The 21,048-nt window shown below is 38.7% G+C and overlaps 2 protein-coding genes across 2 annotated transcripts; both read left to right on the top strand.

Annotated features, from left to right (window-relative positions):
* Nucleotides 1–47: 47 nt before the first annotated feature.
* Nucleotides 48–5,427, top strand: txndc15 (thioredoxin domain containing 15). The gene is made up of 6 exons (XM_020635585.3): nt 48–252; nt 920–1,239; nt 2,108–2,254; nt 2,408–2,571; nt 4,280–4,410; nt 5,164–5,427. Exons 1-6 carry the CDS (start codon nt 156–158, stop codon nt 5,358–5,360), a joined length of 1,056 nt encoding a protein of 351 aa, XP_020491241.1. The 5' UTR covers nt 48–155; the 3' UTR covers nt 5,361–5,427.
* A 591-nt stretch (nt 5,428–6,018) lies between these two features.
* Nucleotides 6,019–20,165, top strand: pcbd1 (pterin-4 alpha-carbinolamine dehydratase/dimerization cofactor of hepatocyte nuclear factor 1 alpha). Its single transcript, XM_020635509.3, has 4 exons — nt 6,019–6,227; nt 7,171–7,302; nt 17,096–17,176; nt 19,858–20,165. The coding sequence occupies exons 1-4, from the start codon at nt 6,114–6,116 to the stop codon at nt 19,951–19,953; spliced, it is 423 nt and encodes a 140-aa protein (XP_020491165.2). The 5' UTR covers nt 6,019–6,113; the 3' UTR covers nt 19,954–20,165.
* Nucleotides 20,166–21,048: the final 883 nt, after the last annotated feature.

Raw genomic sequence — 21,048 nt, 5'->3', positions numbered from 1 at the left:
AAGAAGAAGCCGACTTTGGACGTGTTACATTTATTGTCTTCCGCCAGAATTAGAAACAGTCCTTCCTGTGAGCCGAAAAAGATCCCCCCCCCCCCTCCACATCTCAATATGTAGTGAAACTCTTCTGTTTCTGTATCTAGCTATCCTTTAAAAATATGACGGAGTTTTTAATCAAGCTCTACATCCCATATGCTTTATTGTTTGTGTCGTATCATTCTGAGCTTTCGAGGTTTTCGTCTGCGACCGCACAAGGTAAGAGACTGACAGCATCTTGGAGCTAAACAGCGCTAGCGAAACAAAAGACATTTAACATAGATGCTATTGAAAAGGTTCCTGGTAAACATGCTTACTGTTTTATTTACTATTGTGAAGGTAACTGTCGCCCATGTCTTATGAGATTACCAGATAAAGCTCGAAATATCGATCTGTTGTGGTTATATTTGTAATATTTAGTATCTATACAGTAGTCTGTTTATAAACGCTTTAAAAGTTAAATTGAGATGTGATACACTCACGTTCAGCTGCTTTATAAAGCATGTCACATAACATCATCTCTTAAATACAACAATTTCATTTTAACCTTTAATGAAGCTAATGGGTTTTATTTTACATTTACTAAGGTGCAACTCATCAACTGAATTGAATTTACTCATGACTCATATATCATACCAGTATTATAATCATTGGTTCACTGAATTACCTTTTCATTTAGCTTTTCAGCTTTCTAAAGGACACCAGTTTATAATCTTGTACCCTCTTTTAATTTGTTATGAGAGATTATTTTAAGAATAACAGCCTTAAAGTGAAGCTCTTGTAAAAGGATGCACTATCAGAATAAATAAACAAGTCAATTAATGAATAGATGCAGTAAGAGAAATAACTTGTGGACTGAGCTTAATCCATAATTTGTGTCTTTTAGATTACGATGAGTCACTGGAGCTCACACTGTCAGAGGATGCAGTGTCTGACTTGGAGAACAGCCCGAAGTTTGTGGAGTCAGAAGACCTCAGCTCTCTGCCAAAGAGGCAGTTTAAGACAGCCGAGATTGCAGATGCTGTGATGGGGACGGAGGCCCCCATTGATCGATCGAACATTGAGTCCCTCTTCCCTAAAAATGTGAAAGACTTCCAGTCAGGCTTCTCCCCACCTTGTGATGAGAACAGTGCGCAGTGTGGGTCACCTGCTCTGGCTGCTAAAGAAGCATCAATGGAGGAGACAAGCACAGAATCCACACAACAGGTCTTTTGCTAGCAACTAATAGCTGTTATTATATTATCACTTCCTAAACAATCACTACCTGGAGGTTCTGTAACCCTAAAATTAATCAACTAATGGACACTCACTGAGATTAATTGTTATTTTGAGTGCAGAGAAGCCCTTCACAGGCGAGATGTGAATTTTGTTGAGCTCAAATGGTGATTTCAGAATAGTCATAAATGTATGTAAGCAATATGCACATTTTAATTGAATACTATACTTATATTTTTGTGCTGTTTTGTATTTTTAAAAAAAAGAAGTGATTTATTAAAATGTCCTAACATTGACAGAAAAAAGGAAAAGATCAGTTAATTCTCCCCGAAAGAAGATGCTAAAAATGATCAAAAGTGCCTCAAGCTAAGTCTGGAATTGGATTACAGTGCTGACAATTTTTTCATTGACTCTTTAGCTGATTAATTATTTGATTAATTTCCTTAGCTAAAATACCATTCATTCTCCGGTTACAGCTTTTCCATTGTGATGGTTTGCTCTTTTATTAGTTAATGAAATATGCTCTCTGTCTTTGTCTACGACTCTGGAAGACAGTGAGAAGTTGGAAATGTTATGGCCATTTTTTAAATTATAAACTGAACTTAAAATGTGATCGAAAACATTCTTTGAATTCTTTGTGCACCACAATTGCCCAGTGTGGATCAACAAAGTAAATCTAATTATAAAGTTGTTTTATTATTATAGAAAGTATAGAAAGTAAGTAAAAACCCTTGTGAAGATGTTCTGTAGCTCATTTTTCTACACCCTGTCTAACTTCCTTTAGACTCAACACGACAATGAGTTCACAAGTTGTATCAGTAGTGCAGAAGCTGACTTCTTCTTGGATGTTTGCCTCCAGGTCACTCTTGACATAGTGCATGCCGAAATGTCATCAACTGAGGAGCAGAACACGACAGAGACCACAAAGACATACAAGGTGAACTGTGATAAGAGGAACATCACAGGAATGGAGACGTTCAGTGTGCAGGTCCTCAACGTCTCACAGGTATTCACACTGCACTTTAATACTCACACATCCCAAAGCTACTCTCTGAATGTCTTCTAAATGACACACTATGCACAATCCACAAGTTCTTGTAAGGCAGTAATGCTAAAAAAATCAAAACAAGGTTAATGTGTTGGTTCTTCCTTCTCTCAGGACCTGATGGAGTTCCTGAATGCTAACAGCACAGAGTGCTCTGTGGTGCTGTTTTTCACAGCCTGGTGTCAGTTCTCAGCTAACCTGGCACCTCACTTCAACGCCCTGCCTCGAGTCTTTCCCATCATGCACTTCTTAGCACTGGATGCCTCACAGCACAGCAGGTGAATGATCATGTTTTTTTCTGTTATGATGTGAAACTTCCCTCACTTTATTAAAGTGGATTAAAGGGACTTTTAAATTGTTAAGCATTACCCTGCTTCTGGAAGACTTTTATTTACAGTGAGTTAACAACCATAAAATTCAACACTCAGCCTATGAAGCCATTCAAAAGGCTCTGTAGTATTTCAATAATTCAAATAAAATGAGGTGTAGTAAAGTAAAATAAAAACTCTTCTCAATGCATTTGTATTTTAATAATCTAAATGAATATCACTTTGCATTAACTTTAAGCTGTTTGTAGTAGTTCGAAACCTTTCTTGCCTCACATCCTTTCTAAAGATTTCCTTAACAACCTTTCAGCACAGGTCATGGCCTGAGTGTGTATATCACTTTGTGTCATGTTTTCCCTCAAATTATGAATTTTATCACAAGGAAACCGCATAATGAAGGAACCAGATAAATCCCTCTTGTTTTATTGATTTATTAATGATGCATATAGTCGCCCTCCCCTTCAGATGGATTTGAATCAAACCCGGATTAGTCCTGGTCAATAACTGTTCTTTTCTCTGCTTGGTTAAAGTCACTGAGCAAGGCTATTTTCCCTTTCCTTTCCCTAACCGTGAGCAGTGAGCAGTTAACATGTGGATCCTTTCAAGGGTTGTGTAAGCTCTGCTTCTAATGTCACAAGTTGGAGCAGTGCTTACACAACCCTCACCAGGCAAAAAAAAAACTTGAATTGGTGACTGATGGCGCACGTGCACATGAATTATTCTCTCTGCTCAGGGCTCTGCCTTTGAGCAGTTTATGATGGCTGCTGCTGCATGTAGAACATTGTGATCTCCCTATCATGTCAGTATTAAATGAAATTGATGTTAGTCAAAGAAATGAACAAATAGTTTATTTTCTTATTCATGGCCTGTAAAAGTATATGTATCATATTGAACTAGAATGTATGAATGGCTGTCAGAACTAGCTACCTAGACTAGCTGCCCCTTGCTAGGTCACATAATTGCTCTGATTGTTGATGGCAGCCCTCTGAAACAAAAAAAAAACAGAGGAGTTTAGTTAGTTATATTCTTTATCCCTTTTATCATCTAATGACTTCACGTATTTAACTTGGAGACAAGATAAACCGAGGTTTCTTACAGTGTCGATTTGTCCTGAGAGTTAAGCTTTCGACAAATGGATGTACCAAAAAAATATAACCTTAAACTGTGAAGTTTTCAGCTTGTGTTATGTTCTTTGATCATAATTGTTATCTGTTGGATTTTGCTATTTCAAGAAGGGTGGTTAATATTCAGTCCCCTCCCATGTTTGTTGATATGATGTGTGCGAATCAAAACAGAAGTGACGTTCTGTTCTGCGGGTTGAGCAGGTCCTCTTCTCACTATTTCCTGGTTCCTCTGCGACCTTTCACGTTTTGATTCATCAACCCCGTTCTCTCTTTCACGCATTCCCTTTCTCTCATCAGCTTCCCCATCAATAACGCCAATGGGCCAAAAAATAATCTTTAAAAAATAGAAACAAATCAGAATTGAATGCAGAACAACACAATAATAAACAACACCATTTTAAGTCCTTTTGCTTATTCAAACACAGTTTTATGGAGTGTATAATTCTGCATATTAAACCAGACCAGCAAGTTACAGGAGTATCTAAAAGAAGCAATCATCTTATGTGATTATGTTTTTGTCTGGTACCATCTCTCAGCCTCTCCACGCGCTTTGGGACTGTGGCAGTGCCAAACATCCTGCTGTTCCAGGGGGCCAAACCCATGGCTCGCTTTAACCACACCGACAGAACGCTGGAGACGCTCACCTCCTTCATCGCCAACCAAACAGGTACAAACTGAGAGAAAACAGTCCCAATTAATGAGTTTGGTTCAGGGCTGAACCTCAAGTATTTTAAGTGTGAAATGTGTTCATTTAACCCTTGAGGGTCCAGTTTTGGCTTTATCTGGGCAGTGCAAACCTGCTGCTGACCATCTTGATGATCCTCTTCCTGTTAAGACCACAGTTGATGAATTAATTACAATTTTCATAATTATAAACATCATCTTGGAAGCAGAGAGTTCAGCGTAATCCTGTGTGTACTGGCTCTGATTTCTTTGCTACAGATAACAAACTTTTTAAACATTATGTCAGCGCTGAGTAAATCAAGAATGAACAGGAAATACCCTTTTTGAGAAGATCTATCAGATAAATAACAATATATATCTTTTTTTCATGTGTACATTTCATGTTTATTTTAAATCTGACGCCTGACTTTTAAAGGATGATATATCTTGTCTCGTTTGTTTCTGTGCAGTCACTCAGTGATGCTTTATGGTCTGGAACATTTGGATAGCCTAAAGTCAGGTTTTGGGACAGAAAATAAATGTATAGAGTGTCAATTTTTGTATGGATTATTATTAGATTTCACTTGTAGCATATTCAACTGTGTGCAGCGTCTGTACTTTTTCTACTAAATAAGACATTAAATCACTCTGAAAGTACAACCATCAAAAAGACCATAATTTTAACCAGTATAAATGTCAGACCATTTGTACTACCAACACGTGCTGTATTCTCTGATTAACTGTTTACGTTCTCCAGGGTTTGAAGCTGGCCCAGACGGAAACGTGATGGATACAGACCGCCTCGGCCCCCTCCCCAGTGAACCGCTGAAAAGCATCGACTGGCTGCTGGTCTTCTCTGTCCTCTTCATCGTAGGCTTTTCTCTGTACGCCATCCTGCGGACAGACAGCATCCGCTGGCTTATACCAGGACAGGAACATGAGCATCAGGACTGAAAACGGACTGCAAGTCATTGGATCTTCAGATTTGAGTTTGTCTTTAAAATAAACAGTGGCTACTTTGGTTTGGTGTCAGTTCTTTGGTGAAAAAGACTGCACTATGTGTGTCAGCGTGCTTTACAATAAAAACATTTTAACTGTCTATTTAATTTACCAGGAAAACCTTGTTGAGATTAAAAATGATTAATTATTCTGACCATTTCAGTGATTTCAGCTATGTGTGAAAACTAAAGGTATCATCTTGTCTTTCTGGCTTAGTTGTTTCTCTACTCTGCCTTTATAACATATCCCCTTTCAGTCATTATCCTGAAGTCCAAAGTACAACAAACTGATTTTAATTAGTTGAAGTAAAAGCTGAGGCTGCAGTGGAGTGTATCAACTCATTCTAAAAGTGCATGCCTCTTTCTATCTGTCAAAATGTTATATATAAAATGAATCATAATATATAACAAGATAATTAGACATTGTTCAGTAAGATTATATTCAAAGATAAATAATACAAAATCAGACAGAATTGATGTGGTGTTTTCATTTAGCCAGGGTTACATATAAATACATGAAACACACACATACAGTGTTAGTCATTTTGGCATAACCAAACTCACAGTGAAAAATAAGGCGTTTTAATCAGGCAGTAAACGAAACAGCTATGGTAATGTGTGAGAGGACAGGAGGAGGACACACACACACACAGAGAGAGAGCAGAATTGGTGACAGTGGAGAGTGAGGACAGTCGACAAAGGGCTAGTCATGTCTGGGTTAATATTTAGCCTGAGGACGGGCAGCTCATGGTCCCGTAACCGTCTGTTCGGGCTGAGCAGTCTCCTGTTGGCTCAACTCTGCAGGAACAACTCGTCCAAAATGGTGAGTGCTGCAGTGACAGTCTAGCATTTAGCAGTAGCATTTCTAAGCATCTTATCTGCTGCTTACTGTTCTTATGTACGAGTGAGCGTAATCTCCCGTGAGAAGCAACAACTGTGCAAACTTGTTGGTTCCCGAAAACGACGGCGATAGTTCAAAAGGAAGACGCGCTGCTTCACTTCAAAGGGGAAGAACCCGTGCGCCAAACTCCTTTAGAAACATACTGAATTTAACGTTTTCAAACTTAATTGTTAAAAGACACACCAGTTAACATGATTTTTTTTACCATTATCATTTACCGGAGCTGTTCTTCGATTCGGTGTTGGTAGTATGACAGGTGAATCATAAAGGACAACATTTTTCGTGGTTTTAGCATTGAACATTTGATATTCAATTCGTATGTTGCTTGTTGATGCGCCGAATTTAAAAGTGTGATGTTACATGTCAGAAAAGGTTATATTTAACTGAAAATGTGAGTTTGCAAATAAGTAAGGCCAAATTAAATAGATGCTGAATTAGTATTACGGGTAAAAAAAAAAAAACATCTTATAATTGTTATTCTGAATTAGTTTTGTTTTTTAAATGTAGGCTATACAGTCACAGTTTAAATATTATTGAGGCAACATAACTTAAATATCTGTGCATGTCAGCATGAGTCCTCATTACTGATGCTAGGCTGCCACCTTGCGGACATAGCAATAATATCACTGAGCTCACTGCTGCAATAAGGTTGAAATCGATCTTAATCTTAACTGTGCATGACATTTGGATGAACGTGAAAATTGGGTTGAATAAATCTTAAGAAATAGACACCCAGAAGCACTGATAATAAAAAAAGAAAGTTGGCCGGAGCACAGAAGATGGAGAGCAGATAACGCTCCAGTGATGTAACTACAATATAAAAAATAGACATGTTGCTAAATGCATAGTTTTTGTGTGTCCACAGTCTTCAGATGCCCACTGGCTCTCTCCTGCAGACCGGGATCAGATGGTGATGGAGCTCAGGGCCACTGGCTGGGTGGAGGTGGAGGACCGAGATGCCATCTTCAAGGAGCTCAACTTCAAAACCTTTAACCAGGTGTGTGTGTGTGTGTGTGTGTGTGTGTGTGTATGTCACATAATGTAGGTTACTTCTCCCACAGTGTTACGCCTTTTCTCCACAGAACATTTTAAAACATTCAGGCAACGATTACATGAACGCAAGGCTTACAGTCAATATTATCAGGTGCAAGTTGTATGACTTGACAACCTTTTCCCTGTCATGTGTGTGTAATATGTATGCATACTTTTTCAAGTGTTATTCAGGTGATTCAGTTGCAATATAAACAAGATAATACAGATCATTTCAGACAGAGATCAACACACAACAGAATATTTTAAGTTGAAATGTTGAATACTATTAGTTTTTTCCATATTGGCAGAATTAAAATAGTTGATATAGTAAGAAAGATTTTGAAAAAAAATGAAGATAAAAGTGTAATGAAAATAATTGTACATCTCAAATTGTTGAGTTTAATAATGACTGATCACTGGGATCATAATAATATGTGTGTTGTGTTTGTGTGTGTGTGTGTGTGTGTGTGTGTGTGTGTGTGTGTGTGTGTGTGTGTGTGTGTATTACAGTCATATCTGCTTCAGTATTTGTAGTATTTTCAGTCCAGATGGCAGGTAGAGTGTGGGGAGAATGTCTTCCCAATTTTTCTTTTTTAGTTTTGGTAGAGATCTGTCTCTGCTCTCTGCTGGGGTCTGCAGATTCATTTGATGGGGATCAGAATGCAGACCGCCAGACACAAGGCAATCTCACTAACCATCGGAAACACAAATTCATCTGTGTTTATATGCTGATTGGTTGCAGGTGTAGCGGAGGGCAGGTTCCCCTTTCCTTTCAGTGGTTCCATTTGGTTCATGGATTTCTTTTTGTGCATCCCTAAAAAAATGAGCTCGGATCATGATTGAAGGGCGGGATTTTTTTTGCCCATTTTTAATAGCTGATCAATTTAACTCTTGCAAGGACAGAGTGTGTTTGGCACACCACATTAAAATTAACATTTAAAGCCATAATAGACATAATATTCACAATATTCAGTAAACCACAGTTACACTCCCCCCCCCCCTAAAAAGCCATACAATTTGATGTATGCATGTTGCTAAACAAAATGAGAGAACAAAAAACAATCGTAGCTAAGATGTAAGGGAGCATTGCCATAACAGCAGCATCATGGACTGTCAGTGCATCCGTCCCGCCTCCTCACTGTCACACATTGTCCTTTAAAGGTAAAAATAATTCTACAGTAAACTTGATTAAAACAGGATAGTGACAGCGACTGATCAAACGCATCATTGTTTGTGTTTATGCATTAACCAAATAATCCATCCATGCCAAATGATTTAATTATTTCAGCAACAATTACACTCTCTTCTTCCTAAAACTGAATTATCTGTTCCCCTGAACTCTGAGAGGTTTGATTCGATTCCCGGCACTAATTACATCAGCACAGTTTAGTGACATCTATCACTTTGCCCTATTTCATTTGTGCCATTTCATAAAACGTGTGTGTGTCCTTTGCTTATCATTCATAAAATCTTGATGAATCATGCATTTTTAATACAAGTGCTTTTCAAAGTAACCGGGGACAGTGTGTGTGAATTATTTAAATAAGTAAAAAAAAAGGGGGCAAAACATAGATAAAAGTGCAAAAACCTACAAAAGTCAAGATAGGCTGCATAGAAATGTGGTTATGTAGAAAACACACAATCAAAAAATAAGTTTCTGTTCTTGATGAGTTGTAAGGGAAACAGCCTCGACACAATATTTTTACAATTTAAAATATAACATTTCAAATAATTGGTTAAAAGATGATAAACTCAAGAATCATTTTTGTAGATTTGGACTGTAACCCATGGTCAGGTGTTCATGTCATACGTTTCATGTAATAATGAGTCCTTTTAGTTCCTGTGATCCATCCTTCATATTGATGATTAAAGATGTGATCTGATTAAAAGCTTAAAATTGATGGCTGCTCCCACAGATATGTATATGTAATGTTAAGTGTTAAACACATGCATGAAGAATAATTGTAAAGAAAACAACTTGAAGTTTAACGTGCATGATGTACATCACAGGTGAAGATATGATAATAATAAAAAGTGCACACAGTGACGTCAACAGTATCAAACTTATCATGACCTATATGGCATTTCATACCAGTTCTACCACTTATGGTGGGTAAAAGAAAGACTAAAAGATGATTTTTTTCTTTTACCCAGTCCTGGCGGGCAGCTCTGAGCTTTTCTTCCTGACTGTATCGGATGAAGTAAACTGCAATATCTCAAGGCCACTTAGCGGACTTCCTCTAATCCAGTCGTTAGTTGTTTTAGCCCCTAAAATAGTCTGTTTTTACACTTCCCTGTGTTTGAAGTTGGGGAGGCAGGCGCTGACCTCTCCCATCTGCTCCTCCTGCCTCTAAAGCCTCTCCTCTTACCCCGACACGTCAGGCCACATTACCCTGAGAAAAGCCAGGCCTCCAGTTGGCAGCAATTGGGGTTTTGATCAGAATGATTTCTTTCACAAACAATCAAATTGGTTAAAATGTTTCATCTGGTTTGCAAGCCACTAACAACCCCATCATTCCTTCTTGTGGATGTGTTCTTTTCTTGCTCTTTGCCACCCTTCTTTCCCCATCTTTCTCTCCCTCAGTCTTTGTTTCTGTCTCTCGTACCCACCCTGCGCCCCATGTTACTGGGGAATGAGCTCATGTTGTTCCAATTTTACATGCTGGCAACTCTTCCCTGCCTGTCTCTCTGCCTGCTTTTCCACCCTCCTTTATTCTCTCTCCTCCCAACTCTCTGATGCATTTTCACAAACGAGCTCAGTTTCATGGCTCTTCTCAAAGGGCTTGTACCAGAGAGGGGGGGGATGAAGATGAGGAGTGACATGCTGGCTGATTTCCATTCACCACTTATCTCCAATTGATGGGTCCAAAGAAATCAGATCCCAGAGAGTTTATAATGAGAATAACAAATCCCCTCTATACGAGTGAGCACCCTTCCCTATTGAGCCCGCAGGGGGCGACAGAGTCTGTTCTATAACTGTAAATGCACAGTGGCCGTCTGTTGAAGTGGCACTGAATACACAAAGCACAGAGCCACTCTTAGCTACAAATTAACTTTAAAAGAATTGGACAGCTGGATATGCTTTTTTTGAGTTTATTTTTCTTTGATTACAGCAAGTGGAAAGTGTTGTGATGCTGTTATGATCTGCTCTGTCATTTTTCTGTGGCATGTGGGTAAACTGTAGTCAGCAGAGTTATTTCCCTCATCAATCTGGTAATATTTTATAAGGTTTGAGAGGTAAAATCCCCTTTTTGGACTCTTTCAGCCAGTGCGAATCACTGCAATCACAAGTGGAAACATCTGTGTGTGTGTGTGTGTGTGTGTGTGTGTGTGTGTGTTTAATGCTGTAAATTTTGTTTGCATTTGTGCTTGTTTTTTAAGTTGCAATCACTGATATTGTTTACCTGCTTTATGTTATTTATGTTTACAGATGACCATCTGCTTTACATTACACTGCACTTGATGCAGTGGAAACATACATGTAACATAAGTGAAATGGTTTGCTTTAAGATGCAGTTTGTTTAAGAGAGGTGAGCTGTGCATGCTCACCTGTTGTGTTATGTTAGCTGAAACTGACAAGGATGGCGTTCCATCTTTCCCCACAAATATGAAGCAATGAGAAAAAAAACACTCAAAGGCTATAAAAAAATTGCAGGATATTATCTTGAGTGCCTTCTGCAAAGTGCATACGCTGTTTGTTAAACAACAAAAAGAGAATGCTCTAATAAGCTTCATATTCATATCTTGAGTGCAGTATGTTTTTTTTTTTTATGGGCAAATGTGAAAGTCCATCAGTTTAGAGGTCATCAGGTTCTGTAGACATTCATTGGCGATTTTTAGGATTTTGAAGTTCTTCAACAATCAGTGTGTTGGTACTAAAAATGAATAGACAGCAATTTCTAAAATCAGTTGAATGCCACACATGGATTTGATGCTTTTCTCTTTAAAATTCAATATGAAGTGTTTAGGTATTAAAGGGCAATTACAGACATGGCCAAAAATCATCACACATTGTATGGATTTCTTTTTTTCAAAATGTTTTTATTGAAAATGATTAATACTTTATTATACCTATTAATCAACAGATCAAAATGCAATGACGCTTTACTTTGAGCAACATTGTGGGATTCCTGATTAAATGAGTTAACCTAGTTTAATTAGGCAGTGAAAGCGTCAATCATCATGTGCTCAGAAATGGAACCGTCTCACCAGAGGTAAAGCTCAAATTCACCTCCTGTGGTAAAAACACGGACTAGAAATTGTAAAAAAATGTTTTTTTGAAGGATTAAAATGTCTACATTAAAAGTTTACTAATTGAATATGAAGTACTTTGTTGTAACTGTAATATTCAATGATTGGTAGGTTCTTTGTGTGCATTGCTCTTAATTACTGTTAATGTTTAGTCGTCATTTCTGATTTCTTTATAACCATATATCAAAATCATGGATGTAAATTAAAGAAGTCTTGGTAATATTCATAGGACAGGGACGTGTTTGAAGTGGCCTTAATAAACTCAAAATTGGCACATAAATATTAGAGATAGGGAAGTGACAGTTCTGCATCTGTGTCAGAAATAGGTCGAAATAATAAACAAAGGTTTATATCAGGAAAGTCACACATCAAAATTAAAATAAGGAAAAATACTACAAAGAGTGACAAAAACAGCAATTGGAAGTTGGAGTTCACCATGAAACATGACGCATTACAAGTATAAAAAAAAGCTGTAGTGTCCACAAGGCTTCTGTACTTTAGTTCCAATTCTGAGCCTGAAGACAGCGCTGCTGTGTTTCCGCAGCCCCCTCTGCTCCTTCGTTCCGCTCTCAGAGGCTGATCCCTTTTTATATTCAGTCAGGGTCTCCCTCCCCTCCAAATCTCCCTCAAGTCTCGGCCTCTCGTCATGGGCCTCGCTCTGCTTGTGTTCAATAAGTTGTCTTACAACTAAACCTGAGCCTCCTGGGTAAACCAAAGTCTCAGAGCCGCCCCCCCTCCTGCATTACACACACACACACACACACACACACACACACACACACACACACACACACACACACACACACACACACACACTCACAGAAAAATGTCTCTGTTGTAGTATCTTCAAACAATAAGACTAGTTTTTGCTTCATGTCGCTGACAGAATAACAACAGTTTTGTTGAAGCTCCAATTAATACTGTTATCATCTACATTTTTTGTCGTGCTATAATAAAATACTTATTCTTAAATTTAAAAGATATATATATATATATATATATATATATATATATATTTGCAAAAATTATGAATAGAGGATTGGAAAAATACTGTACATTAGCCTAAGTGTTCTTATTTCTGCAAAGGCTGTGGCGAGTTGAATATTTTTTTGAGAGCTTCAAATAATTTGATCAATTGACAGTTTTGGGTTTGTTAAGAATGTTTCAGTAAGTTATAACACACACGCTTTGGAAGAAACACAGACAACTGGGCATTTTTATCCTTGAAAACATGAAAACCTTCCTAAAATTCTTTAAAAAGACATTATATAACCAATCTATTGTTTGTCAGCCCTCATATTTATGTACACATGCTTGCATAATCGCCCTACACCGGCACTCTGAGCGAGAGGCCGGTTAATCGGCTCTGCGGTGTTCAGTTCCCTCCTCCGTCTCAAAACTGGAACTTTCCCTGGGAACTGGTGGCGTCCCGCATTCATATCGTCTTGTGAAAATTGGCTGGAGGGAAGCGATGAGGTGTGGCGCCCAAGAGGAGTTGGTTAGATAATCTGGCTATCAGTCCGTGGGGAAGCTAAAATGGCCTTGACGTCTGTTGCCTTTTGACGGAGCCCAATGTCTTTTTAAGCCCCGGCTGGTAACTCTGCAGTTAATGAGAGGGTTTGCATAAGTCGGCCTTAACGCCACGCTTGAGCAGTACATGACACTCTTTACACAAATAGGAGCTGACGTGTGTGAACATTTGTAACACCGAATATTTGTCACTTAATGAGTGTTCACAGCATGCATCGCCTTAGTCAGAGTGTCAAGTTGAAGCTCTTCTGTGTTAACTTGAGAAGATTATGAAGTCACACACACCCAGCAGAGCTTTCTACAGAACAACGACTTGGCCAGTTTTCTTTGTATTTATCTGTATTTTGCTTTAAGTTACTCATCAACTTAGTGGGCAGCCTTGTTCAGCCAGCTGGATGCTTTTGAAGAGCTGTGTAGGAAAGAAGAGAAATGAGACATGAGAGGTGTGGTCGTCATCCTCATCATCACCGCTGCCGTTGTGCAATTCATAGCATTCTTGACTTTCGCCGTGGAGGAGCGAAGGTTTCATTCCAGGGTAATCATCGGGTAGTCATGGTGGCGTGTAATGGAGGCAGAGTCTTTATGTGTGTGTCGGCACATACTTGTGTGTATCTGGAGTGTGCGATATGTGCATTTGTGCATGCATGGGTGTGCATGTGTGAGTCTGTCAGAGGCTAGTTAAGAGTAGGTGCAATCTGCATGCACTTAGTCCTGGCAAGGCAGAGCAGCCGTTTCTAAGCCCCTGGACCGGGCAGCGGTGGAAAACCGATCTGTAAATAACAGACACATGTGTTTGAAACTGAGTCCTGTATTCTAGCCCACGGCCGCAATGAGACAGAGAAACACCACTCTGCTCCGACGTCTCATCCAGTGTTGTATGACAATCATGCTGTAATAGCACCAAATAGGCCCCTCAGAAGCGGCTATGTGGGGAAAGGGGCATAGTGGGGGTCTGCCGTCGGGTGTTTCTGATTATTTGAGATGGAGGCCTGGGTAATGTCATGTTAAATTATCTGAGTCTGACAGCTACAGCTTGTTGGGCCAGTTGGAGAGAATGCCTGGCTGGCTGGATGGATAGATGGATGGATGGATGGATGGATGGCTGACCTGTTGGCTCTAGAGTGTGGGCCTGTACAAGCAAACAGGCTAAACAAAGCTCTCTTGAGAGGGAGAGTCCTTGACCTTTGCTGACATAAGACCTCAGCTGGGAGTTGAGGGCTGGTTTTATTTTCTTGTTTGGTCCAAGTGGAGGACATTGAGTTGACCTACAGTTGACAGACAGGCATAGTCCCCGCCACTTCGCCAGCATTGTGTCCCACTGCTCTCCTTACTGCCCCCCGAGGGGACCCCCACCTGTTAAAGAAGGCAGATGTAGGGCGCCATTTTCTGGGCTTTTACAGGATTTCAAGCTTTTTGGACATCCAACTCCAATTCATTTGTAGAGGGAGATTACTTCTTTTCTTGTTTTTTTTTTGCTCCCCTCAAAGAGTCTTTTCTAAGGGTTCATGTTTCCTCAGGCTGAACTCCACATCTTCTGTTTCAAATTTGTTGTTCCTCCGAATTACAAGTTGCTCTGTGGTCTGTTTGCACATCCATTTGGTTTTAACTTGGACTTTTTTAGCATGTGTGACAATTCTCTTAATTAAAGCTGCTTGCTGTACGCTAAACAGCACTTTTGAGGTTTAGGGTTGAGATATCGAGTGTTCATCCTTGGTTAACATAAATGTAGACCACGGATGTATCTGAAACATAACTGCTTTCAACACATTTGGGTATTAATAATGTAATGGGATATTTTACTTCAATGCAGATATATCTCCTCAACATTTTTTCATCACAACATTTTTTAAGAGAAAGAAATGGAGGACCTTATGACACTGAAGGCCCCTCCCTCCTGTCGCTGCTGCAAAAAGAACTTGTCTCTATCATTTTGTCATTACGCTTGCCTGTCAGTGACAGAAATCGTAAAGTTTCATTCTAATGGCAAGCTTTAGCTATTTCCCTTTTGAGATGAACAATAATGTTTGGTAATTATCTTGTACAGCAGAAACGTCCACATGGTGCAGATCCACCAAAGAGAGTAACATCTCGTATGAGTGTAAATATTGATGTAAAAATCTGTCTTTGTGCATATTCTCAGCTCATGTTTGGCAGTGTCCTGAAATGGAAAACAATGATTTTTTTTAATTTGTTTTGAGTCCAGGCTGGAAAGAGAACATCTTATATTCAAATGAAAAAAAGTGCAGGAATCTTTGAGTCTTTACACAGAATCCTTTAAGCTGTCACTCAGTGTTACTCAGCAGCAGATCAGCCAGAGCTAAGAGAGAGAGAGAGAAAGAGAGAGAGAGAGAAAGAGGGGACATGTTCAAACAACAACACCTGACATGACATGCTGCTTAACCATCTCCATTAGAGCCAATGAGAAGTGAGAAAACGCAGACCGCCTCAGACTCCAAATTGGTGCCAGTGGGGTCAAGTTGCAGGAATATGCCAATTACTTAAATTGATCAGGAGATGGTTTCCTTGATAACCAATTTGATCAAGCTGCTGATCGTGTTACAGCTGTCGCTCTGCACATGCAGGCACAGAACAGGACTAACACAAAAAAGGCTTAACGCATTTCTTCAGCGGGAGTAATTCTGTTTCGCCATGTCAGGTGATGGACGTGTATGAAGCCCCCGCCTGTAAACAATGGCAGTTCAGTTGATTTAATTAGACAGGGAGGAAGTATTTAGGGGCTTAATTGAGATTGCAGTGGGAAATTGCTCTGAAATAGGTCTACCTGATTTTTTTTCCCTCTTTTCACTGTGGGCATGACGAGGGATTTCACTCTCCTCTTTGTAGATAATTAGAATAACCATAATCACTCCCTGGATGGCCTGTGATTGGAGAGAGACACATGCCAACTCGAAATATGAAGAGTGTGTGTGTGTCTGTGTGTGTGTCTGCATGCTGTCTGCTCCTGACAGGGTTGTGGAAGTATGCACATACATGCCTTCATGAGAGGTTTCTGTGTGCACAGAGAGGCCGTCTTGTGCTTCTCTCTGCAGCATTGAACCCTGACCCGTGTCAGCCAACACGTCCCTTTTTTAAGCTGCAATGATTATTCGATTAATCAAGTTGTGAATCAGCAGATGATAATTAGACAAGCATTCTGCAAGTCATTAAATCATCATTTTGCTGCAGTGAAAAATTCAAAATTCCGCCACTACAGCTTCTCAAATGAGAATATTTTCTTTTGTTACGTTTAATGTTCGTGAGATTAAGCTTTTTTATTGTTTTGAAAATGTTTGCTGCACAAAACAAGACATTTGAACTAAGATGACACCTTGGGCTTTGAATGTGTGTTGAGCATTTTATCGACTATTTTGTGCCATTTTATGTGCCAAAAAAAAAACGTTATTTGAATTAAAAATTTTGATCTTATCACCAGAAGTTTACTTTAATGGGTACGGTGTGATTTTGTTGTTGCGAAAGATATCTTCTTTTTTTTTTTAAGTACTGTCAAAAATAAGCTTCAGAACAACTCTTCTGTAGTGACGCTGAGGTTTTGTCATGATGAGTGTTTCGGTAAAGTGCAACTGCAGCCGATCATGCCAGTTGTTTCTGTCAGCATGTAGTTAGTTAGTTAGTCAACAGTTAGGCAGTTTGCTACATCTACAGTGGTTTTCAAACCTTTTGTTTTTGCATCATATCTTGACAATCTAATCTTCTTTAAGAAATAAGTTGTCCCTTGAATAGGTCCATCTAGCTTTAGCTTGTGCTAAATGAAATACCCTCATGTCAAATTTGGGTAGTACATTTTAAAATGTGTTTGAACTCTCACTTTTAGAAGATTGGATGCTGTTTGTGTTGCTATTTGAACTTTTTGCATTAGGATGAAACTTGGTTGTATTTTTCCTCCACTTTGTTTATAACCTTAGACAAAAAAGTCACATAAACACTGACACGACAGTTGATTGTTTCTCCTTTTCCAGGCATTCGGCTTCATGTCGCGTGTGGCTCTGCAGGCAGAGAAGATGAATCATCACCCAGAATGGTTCAACGTTTATAATAAGGTAATAACTTACTCTGCATTTTGGCTGTATGCTAATTGTATCATCATGAAGATTAAAAAGATATGTTTGTAACAGTTGGTTAATTACAGATTACAGACACATTGAATTCAGTCAACCCCAGATAAGTCAGACTCTTAAAGTAAAACAATCATCACTTGTTCTGGAGAGTTGTGAAACCCCCTCAGTAAGTCAGAATGATAAAAAAAACAACGCTGTAGCCTCATTCCATAATCCCGTCGTTTTTCTTGTGAAAAGCTTTGCAATAACTCTACCTCCACTCTACGTAGCCCCCTACAACTTCAGGGCCTACTACGCACTCTCTCAATTTCTCTGCCTGAGATATAAAGTAGTGGTTGATATGACAAAGCTGGTCCCTGAAAATCTCTATGCATTAGGCTGTAGCCACTGAGTTAGTGTGTGGTGGACCGGGCCGCTCTAACAGGAATGCTGCTCCTAATCCACTCTTTATTAAAGTGGCTGTTGTACGGTGCTACAGGTCTCTGGGCCCCCGCAGCACTTTCCACCAGACACTTACAAATAAATCCCTCTCTGAGTGAGGTTCAGCCTCCACTAAATACATGATGTATGCTGAGCTTCTGCTAATAATCTATTAATATGCCAGTATGCTCTGTTCTGTTCTCTTGGCTCTCAGTTTGAAGATGGGAGTTTTCAGCAGAGCTTTATGGCCGCTCTCCTGGGAGCAATCTAATTGGTTAAATCAGACATCAGTGGGTGGAGCTTAAAGACATATCTACATAATTGCAAGTACTCAGTAAAAATATGACAAATAACATTACTGTATGGAGATCAAAGCTTAAAGAAATTAATTATTATTCTTTTTTAGATTCTTTTCACATATTCTTGTCTTATAATTGCCCTCATAGACTGTGATTGTTGGAAAGTTACAGGAAATGTGGGGAAGATGGAGAGGGCGAGACATGGTGAAATTGATATAAGAAAATCGTTTTTGAATGTGTGCACAACTAAAAAGATGGAGTCAGGACCTGGCTAGCTTAGCATAAAGACAGGATTTATGGAAAATAGCTTCTTCTTTCAGAAGTTAAAAAAAGAAGAAGGAACAAACAAACAAAAAGCCAACACCAATACAGCTGCATAGATAAAGAGATCATGATGCCCTTTTTGGTTTTATGGAGTAGTTGCATGCTTAAACTGCTTTTTAATAGCAACCGTTTGATGTAGTGTCTGTTTTCAGCTTTCAAACCAAAGAGACTAAAACACACTGTGACTGGAATGGTTTACCAGAAGTCACTCCAACATTCATGACTATAATACATTTTATTCAGCGCAATAACTGCATTGAAAAACTTGCAAAAAAAACATGTACACATTGTACCTCTGCCTTTTTCTCAGAGTCAATGAACTACCCGTCCCACAATTCAGAATGATACAACTTCTTTTTAAATGTGACTTTAGTGGTTTTTAAAGTGGTGTTAATACAAGTGGTGTTAATACAAGTGTTGTACTACGTTGTAGTTTGTGTTGTGTGAATATATAAGTTATACTCACTGCAGTATAACAAGGTTATTAGTACATTTACTGTTTGCTAACTAACTAGCTAGCCTGCTAGCGAAACAATCGTTTGCATACGGCGCAGAGGGAAACATTGCCATGGTGACAGTGAGCTCCACCAATCAAAGACATTGTTGTGACACTCTATGATCGTGGGTAATGTAGTTCTTTTCCCTAACATTGCGATTAAACCAAGTTTTTCTTAAAACGAGGTTGATATCATACGTCGTCTTCAGGAGCATATACCATCGTTTCACACTCAGGGTAGCACGTGATAAGTCTACCTTGGATGGTTATGGCATCATGGCTTATAATGACACGGACAGACGCAGCTCATTTGCATTTAAAGCTATAGACACAGAAACAGCCAATTCTGAGCAGGGCTGAAATAGAGGGGTTTATATGTATGATAGAATACAGGAATGGAGTGGATTTTTGGCAAGAAACTTCAAAGACATGTTTTGGAGACCTCTGAGACTTATTTAAACTTGTTGAAAGGGAGTATAATATGTTCCAGAAATTCCTTCATCACCATATCCTCATGGAAGCTCCCTTTTAGTTAATAAACCAATAGTCACAATAACTACATATTAATATAAAGCAATGTCAGCTCTTTCCACAAACAAGTCTAAAAGCTCTGTATTGTGTTGGAGTTGTAAAGCAGCTGGTGTGATAATATATTCTATTGAAATAATCTGTCATTAGAAAATTCATTGTTATAGCCCACTCTGTTTCAATAAAATGTCTTTAATTGAATTGGAATTTAAGTGAGATCCTTCCTCTCTTTATCAAAAAAGGAAATCAGAAATGTTTTGGTTATTGGCTACATGACCTGAATGACAGATGAGATGTATTTTTTTAAATGCATGGAAACATAAGTTACTGCAGACTTGCTGTTCCTTTAAATTGGCTCCACTACGACTACAGTGGAAATGTATAGTATTGTATATGTATATTATATGATATCATGGAGCTTTGAGAGGGGAAGAGTTTAAACATTTCTGCATTGTGAAAACTTAAATTAAATGATTGCCCCCTTAAAAAAGACTTATCGGACAACTCCATTAGTGTATAATACCCAAATGTTCTTCCTCTTCTGGTATGTTTGCTGTTATTGCTCTGTGGTTGAAACATGATTTTTCACCCCACAGGTCCAGATTACATTGACAACACATGAATGTGGAGGACTATCAAAACGGGACATGAAAATGGCCAAATTTATTGACAAAATTGCACTTTCCATGTAATGTTTAGTCATTATTCAGAAATCTTCCCCTGTATAATCAACAACCTTGTTCTATTAAAATAATTCCCATTAAAAACCTGTCTTCTGTTGATCAATAATACACTGGGTTTGTTTTAAATAAAATCTCTGAAAGATATTCTACTTCAATGTTTGCATTTGTTTGCAATATATTTTGTACACACTTTGTGAAGGAATAAAACGGAATTTGTGAAACGCTGTTGTCTCTGTTATTGATTTACAGTAATATACTGTAACTCTGCACTGAGTCTGTAAAGTTTGATTTGATTTCCAACCTGAAGAGCTGGACACTTCAAATGCTCAGCTGGATGGTCGAGGTCGGAGGTTGTGTGGAGCAAGTTGAGACCATAGTGTAGGTAGTATACTCCACTGGTTCTTAACACGAGGTTTGGTCTCCATCCTGAGGGTCACAAGAAACATCTGAGGGGTTCTCGTCATGATTAAAGGGGATGAAAGCAGACTTAACTTGGCTGCTGGCTGTGCCTTTAGGTTTAACAGGCAGATAATACGTTTTCATATTCACATCAAACTCTGAAAAGAGAACAACTAGCGTACTTCAATACTTTATATAGTATTCACATCATTTTAAAGGAAGTTAACACTATTTATACAGTAAATATACAGCTGCATCTAAAAAGATCACATCCAAGCAAGCTGTGATAAGATTTTTTTTTTGTTTCTATTTCCATTTTCATGAAAAAACAGCCAAGTGTCAGAAAATATCATAATCAAATCATTGGATTAAAATGTACTGCAAAAAAAATAAAAAATCCTTTCTATTCTCCTAATAAACATAAAAATATCTACAAAATCTCCTTTAAGAATCAAAAACTCAAATCTAATAGACTTAAAGCTGTAGTAAAGGATCAAATTATTATAAATCATAATTTTGACTGCTTAAATTCTTTTTTAAGTGATGACTCTTTCAGACCTACAAGCCTCAAAAATAGTAATTTCTGAGCCAGACCAGACCAGATGTGACACTCCCCCTCCCTCCCAAGGTAATTGGCCTCAGCTGATGGACAGGAGCAACAGGCAACCAGGCCAGCACTTCCCATTAGTGAACTCCCTGGATCCT

The sequence above is a fragment of the Labrus bergylta genome, chromosome 14 (assembly GCF_963930695.1).
Source record: "Labrus bergylta chromosome 14, fLabBer1.1, whole genome shotgun sequence".
Taxonomy (NCBI): domain Eukaryota; kingdom Metazoa; phylum Chordata; class Actinopteri; order Labriformes; family Labridae; genus Labrus; species Labrus bergylta.
This window is presented reverse-complemented; position numbering and strand designations above follow the sequence as displayed.